The sequence below is a fragment of the Erigeron canadensis genome, chromosome 1 (genome assembly GCF_010389155.1).
Source record: "Erigeron canadensis isolate Cc75 chromosome 1, C_canadensis_v1, whole genome shotgun sequence".
Classification (NCBI taxonomy): Eukaryota; Viridiplantae; Streptophyta; class Magnoliopsida; order Asterales; family Asteraceae; genus Erigeron; species Erigeron canadensis.
Genome location: NC_057761.1, coordinates 54,848,015 through 54,857,938, shown reverse-complemented (window position 1 = coordinate 54,857,938; position 9,924 = coordinate 54,848,015). Strand labels below are relative to the sequence as shown.

General features: G+C 34.7%; 2 protein-coding genes across 2 annotated transcripts; both read left to right on the top strand.

Annotated features, from left to right (window-relative positions):
- Positions 1-294: 294 nt before the first annotated feature.
- Positions 295-8,409, top strand: LOC122596278 (pentatricopeptide repeat-containing protein At2g37310). Its single transcript, XM_043769199.1, has 2 exons — positions 295-2,424; positions 8,218-8,409. The coding sequence occupies exon 1, from the start codon at positions 412-414 to the stop codon at positions 2,386-2,388; it is 1,977 nt and encodes a 658-aa protein (XP_043625134.1). The 5' UTR covers positions 295-411; the 3' UTR covers positions 2,389-2,424; positions 8,218-8,409.
- LOC122597093 (E3 ubiquitin-protein ligase SGR9, amyloplastic) lies at positions 5,583-6,698 on the top strand. The gene has a single exon (XM_043769996.1). It carries the CDS (start codon positions 5,731-5,733, stop codon positions 6,565-6,567), a length of 837 nt encoding a protein of 278 aa, XP_043625931.1. The 5' UTR covers positions 5,583-5,730; the 3' UTR covers positions 6,568-6,698.
- Positions 8,410-9,924: the final 1,515 nt, after the last annotated feature.

The window sequence follows — 9,924 nt, the reverse complement described above, 5'->3', positions numbered from 1 at the left end:
TTTGTCTACCAAAAATTTGGAATATGTGTGCGAATGAGAATAGTGAGCTGTGCAAGATGAAACTACTTGGTCCATTCTAACATATTTTGAATTTTTGTGTAGTTTTGTTTTGTTGTATTGAGTCTGTTTTTGCTTGAGAGTGAGTTGTATAAGGTTTGCTGATGTTCTTTGTTTTCTGTTTAGTTGCATTTGGCATTGTCTTTAGTTTGAGTTTTGGGCCTGTCCAATTCTCTTTAGTTGATTATTGTACATATTTGATGAGCAATATAATTCACTAAGTTTAATTAAAAAAATGGTAATATTACTGTAGTATGGTACATTAGTCGATACTATATATATATATTATATTACTCGTACTATTTACCTTTATTTTATTTGACTGATTGATGATAATAACTTTAAGAAATAGTCATGAGATTCACACAAGTATTACTACAAATTCAAATTTCACCCGCCACCGCCCACACCCGCAATGGCCTTAACTACGCGGCATACGGCCGTATCATCCAACATTGCACCGATCACCGTCTTGTCCGCGGAGCCAAGCTCCTCCACGCCAAACTTATCGTTTCCGGCGTCACCCTCAATAACTATTTAGCTTCAAAACTAATCTCTTGTTACTCCAAAACCAACAATCTTTTTTATGCTCACAAGGTGTTCGATGAAATTCCTAACAGAAATACTTTTTCTTGGAACGCATTGTTCATGGGCTACTCCATGAATAACAGACACACCGATACACTGGACCTTTTTCGGTGTTTTTTGTCTGCTTGTTCGGCATCCGTGAAACCCGATAATTATACTGTTACGTGTGTGCTAAAGGCGTTGTCGTCGTTGGGTTGTGAGTTGAGCTTGGGTAAAAGATTTCATTGTTTTATTGTACGAAACAGGCTGGACTTTGATATATATGTGGTAAACGGTTTGATAACTTATTATTGTAGGTGTGATGATATTGATGCTGCAAGGAAGTTGTTTGATTTTGTGTATAATAAAGATCTTGTGTCGTGGAATTCGATGATGGCTGGGTATGCGCAAGGAGGGTGTTACGAGAAATGTAAAGAATTGTATTTCGAGATGTTGGGTTTGGAAGATATTAGACCAGATGAGTTTACTATGATTAGTGTCTTGCAAGCATGTGCGCAGTCGAGTGATCTTAATTTAGGTTTAAAAGTACATCAATTTGTGATAGATAATGATATCAAAATGGATCTCCCTGTTTTCAATGCATTGATTGCAATGTATGCAAAATGTGGTAGCTTAGACTATGCTAAACAAATATTTGAGGAAATGAGCGAGAAGGATGAAATTAGCTATGGATCAATTATATCTGGTTATATGTTTCATGGTTTTGTAGACAAAGCTATGAATCTTTTTAGGGAAATGGAAAGACCAGGGTTGAGTACTTGGAATACTGTGATATCAGGGCAGTTTCAGAACAAGCAGTATGAAACGGTAGTTGATTTATTTTACGAGATGCAGGTGAATGGGTTCAAGCCTAATACGGTAACACTGTCAAATATTTTTCCTACGCTTTCGCAGTTATCAAATCTGAAAGGAGGGAAAGAGATACATGCTTATGCAATCAGACATAGGTATGATAAGAATATATATGTAGCAACGGCTACTATTGATACCTATGCTAAGTTAGGTTTTCTTGAGGGGGCACAAACTGTTTTTGATCAATCGGATAAGAGAAGTGTAATTATATATACGTCGTTAATATCAGCATATTCTGCACATGGAGAGGTTAAAGCAGCACTTAATCTATTTAATAAGATGATAGAAGAAGGAACACAGCCAGATTCGGTTACATTTACATCTATATTATCAGCTTGTGCTCACTCCGGAGAGGTAGATATAGCTTGGAGGATATTTAACAGTATGCAACCAAGATATAATATTCAGCCTTTAATGGAACATTATGCTTGCATGGTAGATGTATTAAGTCGGGCCATGAAGATATCTGAAGCGTTAAATCTCATCAAGAAAATGCCTTTTGATCCTAGTGCTAGAATTTGGGGTGCATTGCTTAATGGGGCCTCGATTTGTAATAATGTTGAAGTTGGGAAGTTTGCTTTTGATCACTTGTTAAAGATTGAGCCTGAAAATACAGGAAGTTATATGCTGATGGCTAACTTATATTCACGAACCAGCAGATGGGAAGAGGCTGAAAATGTTAGAGATATGTTGGATAGTCTGGGGTTGAAGAAAATCACAGGTAGTAGCTGGATTGAAACGCCAAATGGAATGCAAACTTTTATGGCCAAAGATGTATCAAATGAAAGAACAGAGGAAATATATGCTACATTAGAAGAATTAGTTGACTTGATGAGAGAACAAAGGTATGAAGCAAGTAAAGATCTTCATGAAGAAATCGTTGTTGCTTAGAACCAAATCACTCGATCCTAATATTTAGTAATAGAGGTAAAGTTTTCATTTTTGTGTTATTATATTTCTGCTACTTTTCTGGAAATATAAAAGACCTAATCAGAGCATGATCTTGAAGTTTTAGGTAGTTGACTATAGTTGCTACCTGCATCTTAAGAAAACAGATTTACGTTTCATTTTGATAAAATTTGGACATAGCACCTTTGACCTTCAAGTGGTGAATGATGTCTCTAGTCTCTATATCTCAACAACGTTACTCTGTTAAAAAACCTTCGTTATTACTACTAATTAACTTAATACGTGATTTAGTGTGGAAATCTAAGTTATAGATAAAAGTTAAACTGTCTGGCCCTGATATATATTCCATGGGTTTTTTAGATCTAAAGATGCTTAGTAAAAGATGAATGTTCAAAAAAAAAAAAGATCTAAAGATGCTGAAAACAGCCTTCAACTTCCATAGTATATCAGTAATTAGTACAGGTAGCTATTTGGAGCCATTTAATCATGAATGGGCAGATCTAGGTTAAATGACATTTCAAATGCGTAAAATAAATAAAATAAGCTGTAAGCTATAAAGGAAATGGGTGGAAAGTCACCCAGTTAGAGTTTAAAATGATAAAAAAAAAAAAAAAAAAAAAAAAGAGTTAGAGAATAAGTTTCCTGGAGCAACTCAATCTATTTGAACCCGCACTATAGATTAACCTTTTAAGTTAACCTTTTTGAAATGTTACCCAAGCTGTCCGGTCCTGGTCCATACATCTTGCCACTCTAGTTATCACATTATTGGCGAACATGCAACAGTTGAATCATTTGTTGTCACGTATTCTGAGCCGTGGTAAACAGATATAGGTCTATCTGTTTTTCTGGATTTTCTCACTTTTATTATGTTTTTCAAGAGGCTCCCGATCAAACAAGTTATGCTTAAGTGTTAGATTGTACAGCCGGAAACTTTCTCCGGCATGTTTTACCTGGCTAGTAACACATAGTTTACTGATTTACCATTTACAATCACACATGATTGAATTCTTTAACTATATGCATTGTTGCACAAATATCAATGCATACTTTAGTTAGTGGGAGATGATAAATCCTCATAAAACAAAAGGTTAAAAATCCTCCTATCTATTAGATTGAGACATGTGGCAAAATCAAAGGATGAGATTAGGAAAAAGAATTAGTGGATAACACTTGTCATGTTTTAAAGCTTTTAAGAGGATTTTTAGGTTAATTTTTAAGAGGATTAATCATTTTCCTTAGTTGATTCTACAATAGACAGCAGCACATACTTCGATATAAGTTGTCATTAATTTACGACATTTATCCATAATTAATGGTTTGATGTAGGGACAAGAGGATGTAAAGAGATGCATGAATGGGCCAGTTGGTTTTTTATTCATTTCTGCTTGCCTTATTAGTAATATAACACTAAAAATAATTCATTAAATAAAAAAGAATAAAGATGCAAAACATGATCCTACCAGACACACACTTATGGACAAAATTCCCAACATTTCCAGCCACTTCCTTCCATTCTACTCCATCACCTCACACGCACAGGTCTTGTTTACACACACAAACATACATCACGTTCTAGTTTCTCTGTATCAAGACTAGAAGGATACTTGATCTAGAATATGACGTAAATGCTCCTGTCGAAGTTCTACTTATTTAAACAAGTCCCTGCATATCTGCATATTTCACCCTCCAGTTTTTTTATGATTTTATCTGGTAGTGTTTTTTTCAATTGTTTCATAAGGTTAAGAAAAATGGACTCATGCATAGGTATATAGTTCCTAAAGTAATTTATGCAACACTCATGAGCTCAAATATTCAAATGTGGAATTTATTCGAGGGACACACATAGTGTCTATGAACAATTTTAGCAACTGATCAGTCGGTAAGACATCAGGTCAATAAATATATCTAATCATTAGTTTTTACTAAAGAAAAATGATATATGCGACTGATTTGATAGTTCTACAAACATACCTAAAATTCAGAGTGCCAACACATGTCAAATCAAATGTTAAGATTAAGAGAGAGAATGAGTGGAATTCATGTGTCAGCACCAGATTTCTAGGCATCATTTTTACCTTACCAAATTAGTCACATATATGATATATCATTACTCTTTCACTGAACTTTAATCATCTCCTAGTTAAAAGTCTTAATTTGATTGTTCAATTTATAATTTACTTTCCTCATAAGAAATCCCACCAAAAAGTAACTTTCATGCATAGAGAGACCTGGTAGGGCGACTAGAGGGCTCTTGGCCATTTACTATACTGGATGAGATCTTATTATACAAGTGTATTCACTATAAGGAAAATCAGAAATGCATTTAAAATATACATGATCATCACACTAATTGATCAACTTACTTGATATAGGATCATTTCATCCAAGAGACTCATCTGAAATACTCCAACCAAGTTCTTAAAAGCATAATATTAGTACTATATCATATATTATTTCATGTCCTCACTTTTCACATAGCATAAATTATGGAAACCTTGCTTTTATTGCAACTTGGTATCCAATGGCAATATCTAATCAACTCTAAAGCATATTGTGTTTTTTTACCTGTGTTACAACACATCATTGCATTAGTTATTTCAGATAAATCCTTTTCATGCATCTCATTAATTTACATAACCTGCTAAGGTAAGATCGTCTCATGTTTTTTTTTTTTCTGCTCTTTCTACGTATGTATGAATTGAACAATTTGGGTTGTGGTCATCTTAGATTAGATGGTCAGATAATAAGACATAGCTAGAACTCTAGAAGGGAATGGGTCAAATGGCGAGAAGGTTTAGTGTGTACTTCATGGCTACAACCTCTTATAGCGATTTTTAATCATAAATAACGCACTAATTTGGAAAAATAGCCACATATTTGCTGGTCAACTCACCTAACATGGTCCGTTTCAATACGTATCATAAACAACCTATTCCAACCCTTATTCAAGTTAACCCAATAGCCAATCCGCTCGTCTTGCTACTATACTTTCTCTACACCTTTAGGAACATAGTAATTTATATACTACTTGTACTTTAGGTGTTTGATTACGTTGTATACCAAATGTATCGAATTTATGTCCCTACAGCTACATCAAATGATCCTAATTCACTAAAGTTCAGATTTTGTTAGAACCACTCTATTAATAAGGTGTACACAATGCCAAGTTACTTGATTAGAATGTGTGAATCACAAAAGCAGAGTATGGTTTTAGTCAAACTGACTTTCTAAATTAGGCCCACCAAAAATTTAGAAACACTCTTCCCCTCACACTTCACTACTTAAAAAACCCATTCTCTCATTTTTGTGGCACATGATCCCATAATGGAAGAAAATAGTCATACCACCGGAAAAATTCTCATGGCAGCCCTCTCCAAGCTAACCCAACAGCAAATTTCCACCTTCACCATCACTATCTCCTCGCTTTTCCACCTCCACCGTCACCGTCTCTCAACACTCTTGTCGTCAAACACAGTCTTTTCCATCTCCCTTCACCACCTTCACACTCTCTCCCTCCACCAAAAATCCCTTCTCATTGCAAGACACATGTTATCAATCCTATCTCACCTTTCACACTTTCTCGATCCTAAAACCACCCAAATGCCGCCGTATGCCACCACCGTGCTGAATGACCGTGATCTTGACTCAGTTCTCTTACTTCTACTGCTATGTGAACTCCATCAACATAACCCTGTAACACTAAAGTCTTTGTCACCGTCGAATTGGCAGAAGTCTCTCTCTAACTATGTATCCACCACCATGTTAACTCTTTCTGGCATTGGGTTTTCCAATAGTGAAATATTGAGAAAGTATATTGAATTAGTGGCTAGATGTAAAAAGTTTGTAGATGTTATGGGTTGTGGGGATGGAAAGGGCGGGAAGGACGTCGCAGCTTCCGTGGCAGCAGTCATTGCATTGCCCTCGGTGGAGGTGATACAAGGAGGAAAGGAATGTGCTATATGTAAAGAAGAAATGAGGTTAGGGAGAGATGTGTGTGAATTACCTTGTGAACATCATTTTCATTGGATGTGTATGTTGCCATGGGTGATCAAGAGGAACACTTGTCCTTGTTGTCGCTATCGGCTTCCGACTGATGACGTGTATGGCGAGATTGCGCGGCAGTGGGAACTGGTTGTCAGAATAGGTGGTAGTTATTTTTAGCTTTGTTTTGTATATCTTGAGATGTACGACATATGATGCACACTATATATTGATATTCTTTAGGGAGTCTAGTAGCAGGTCAAAATGAGGAATGTAACCTTTTTTATATTAAGTGATGCTTTACTAGGCTATATGTATTTGACTACACTTTGGATTACTTGCAGTTCGTTTTACACCGAGGTTTCTAGCTGAAATCATATCCAACTCATTTAACCCGCTAGGTTAGATGGAAGTTGAGATCATACTAATTATATACTGCTTAGACCAGTAGAGACTACCTAAGGGTACCTGATCGGCCAACTCTGAATTCATATGATATTGAATGGAGACCTGAAAGATCGAAGGAACAATTAGCATAAGTGGATAAACCCCTGAGTATGAAAACAGAGCTGAATGCATAATCTTTCTTGCATACGTGATCATAGCATTGAAGCAAACTCGTAAATAAACATCCGATATAACCATAACAAGAAGCGGTTGCTTGATAGTTCACATCCATTGAAAGAATAAATTCAAGTTTGTTTTACTTTTCTTATCTGAAGTCTGAAGTAGTTCTTGCATCCAACATTTTGTGTCTAGTAATTCTCAAGTTACTAAAGATGTGATCGGTCCTATTATGATTCAATATTGGAAAATACTTAAAAAGTTTTATACTACTTTTGGGCCATGGGTCATCATCACACACTTGTATGCCTGTATGGTACTTGTAGAGATTTTTAATGCACTCTGTTGATAACATATCTTTTTGTAAGGTGCATATTACATCTTAACATTAAATTCTAGTCACTCACCTTATCAACCTGACTTGACACGTTTTAGCCAGCAAAAACAAACCCATCCATATTAAACATTTTATTAACTCGTTATCTAACCCATCTGATGTGACCATATTTATGCTTAATTTGGAATACAATTTGTACAAAACTCTATGTGTAATCTATGCGATGGTATAAAATATTGTATTTCATTGACATGTCAAATTGGACGCCAGTGGATGAATATGCAATCTTTGGATTGTATCATCCCTTAATCATATCTTCGCAAAAAGAAGAATCAACTAAAATATGTTTATCCTACGTGAAAACGTACATGACTTTAGTTGTTTCAACTTTCAAGTGATAACATTCCAGATCAGAAATAGAAAAACATTGAAGGATGAGGATGATTCTGTTGGAAGACTCGATGCCTAGGGTTAAGGAAGACTTGCGAAACTGAAATCATGCCACCGAGTTAAATAAATTGGAAAGAATATAATCCTATATATGGATGTTAGGATCGGGAAAACATCATGTACCAGGAATAGAAATTAAGTATCATGTTACACTATGCTTTAAAGAAGTGACGATATAGACAAAAGCGTTGAAGTTTTGTTGGATCATTATTGATCATGCGGGAGCTAGAAAATAAATCTAATGTTGGTTAGGAATCTATGCATTTGCGACATGTTACAACGGGTGTTCGGCTTAATCTATGGGGGACGATTCTTTCTACGTTTCAATGGGATATCTTTTTTCTATTTTAATTAGTAGTATATGTAATGTAATTTACCGTGTTATACACTTATACTCATATAGTCACTGTCAGGCAGGGTAGAGTTCTTGTTTTACGGTAATTTGTTTTTTAATAGAATTTTATTGCCCTTGTAAACAGTTTTGATCCCACTAGCACGTTACTCGCGCAATGCGGCGGTGGTTATGGCGGTGACGGTGTGGTGGTGGAGGCGACTGTTGGTGGTAGAGACAACGTCGATAATTGATGATGTAAAGGATTTTGGAAATATCTTAAAATTTAAAAAATAAAAGACTCATAATGTAATTAAACCATTAAGGGCATTTTAGACAATTCCTGTTGTGTAACTTTCAACAATGGGGGTATTTTCTTTATAATATAGTATAGATAAGATACATTGACATTTAAATATTTGAGCATGTTAGTTTTTTCTAAGAGAAAATAGTGTGAATACCCAAAAATCAATTTAAATATACGAAAATACCCAACTTTTTTTGAGTTTTCATAAAATACCCATTAAATCGCAAAATCGCAAATCAGATTTGCGATTCAGACCATAAATCGCAAATGAAATTTGCGATTTAGACCATAAATCGCAAATCAAATTTGCGATATGCGATTTGCTATTTTGAGATTTTTTTTAAATTCATGCTTGATATAAACAGATCGATATCCAGCTCCATTACATCACCTAATGTTAGTACTTTTCTTCAAGTGACAAAGGCAAACGATGTGTCGATGCTTTAGTTTGAATTAGGGTTACAAGTTTCATATAAACAAATCGATATTTTTAAACTCTATAACCAAGTATTTCAATCATAACAAGAAAATTATTCTACCAAAATTACTTGTATTAAATATATCAATAATAGTAGTAGTAGTACTAAATATCAATACGCCCATGCATTGGTGAATATGTCTGCATCCTGTATATTGTGCTAGTGAGACTGGTGAATATGTCTGCATCCTGTATATTGTGCTAGTGAGACGGTTAATGAAGAACGGGAACTTGGCCAGTTGCCACTTTGTCATAGCCGAAATTAATATCGATCAAATCATCAAATTATGGTTTGTTTCATGGGTTTGTATTGGAGACAAGTAGACATTTTGACATTGCTACAGTGGACAATGGAGCTGGATAACAATAGAATTCCCTTTTCACTAAAGCAAATCATCGACATATTGTTTGCCTTTGCCACTTGAAGAAAAGTACTAACATTAGGTGATGTAATGGAGCAGGATATCGATCTGTTTATATCAATCATAAATTTAAAAAATCTCAAAATCGCAAATCGCATATCGCAAATCTGATTTGCGATTTGAGGTCTAAATCGCAAATCTCATTTGCGATTTAATGGGTATTTTCGTATATTTAAAGTGATTTTTGGGTATTCACGTTATTTTCTATTTTTTAAAAAGGGTGTTTCCAGGTATAAAGGAATGATTTTGATAACCAACTTAATTGTTTGGTTTTAGAAATTGGTAATCAAATTCCTTGTATAAGATCATATGTATTATAATAATGAAACAAGAAAAAATATATATATATATATATAGATATTACCAACTAAAACCATGAACTAGACTCGATTGCAACCTTGGGTTACCAAATAAAGAAAATAGTAAAAGAAATCTCATATGTCACAAGTTGATTAGTGGCGAATTTGGTTAAAAATTTAAGATCTGTTGGATTGTATAGAATTAACTTTTAATTCAAAATAAGATTGAGTTAGTTCACTACATCAATGTGAGTAGTTTAATGCATTCTTCAAAACCATCAATCTTAATGAGTTAATGGGTTGTAAAACACTTACTTAGCTCACAAGTCACAACTGCAACCATATGATG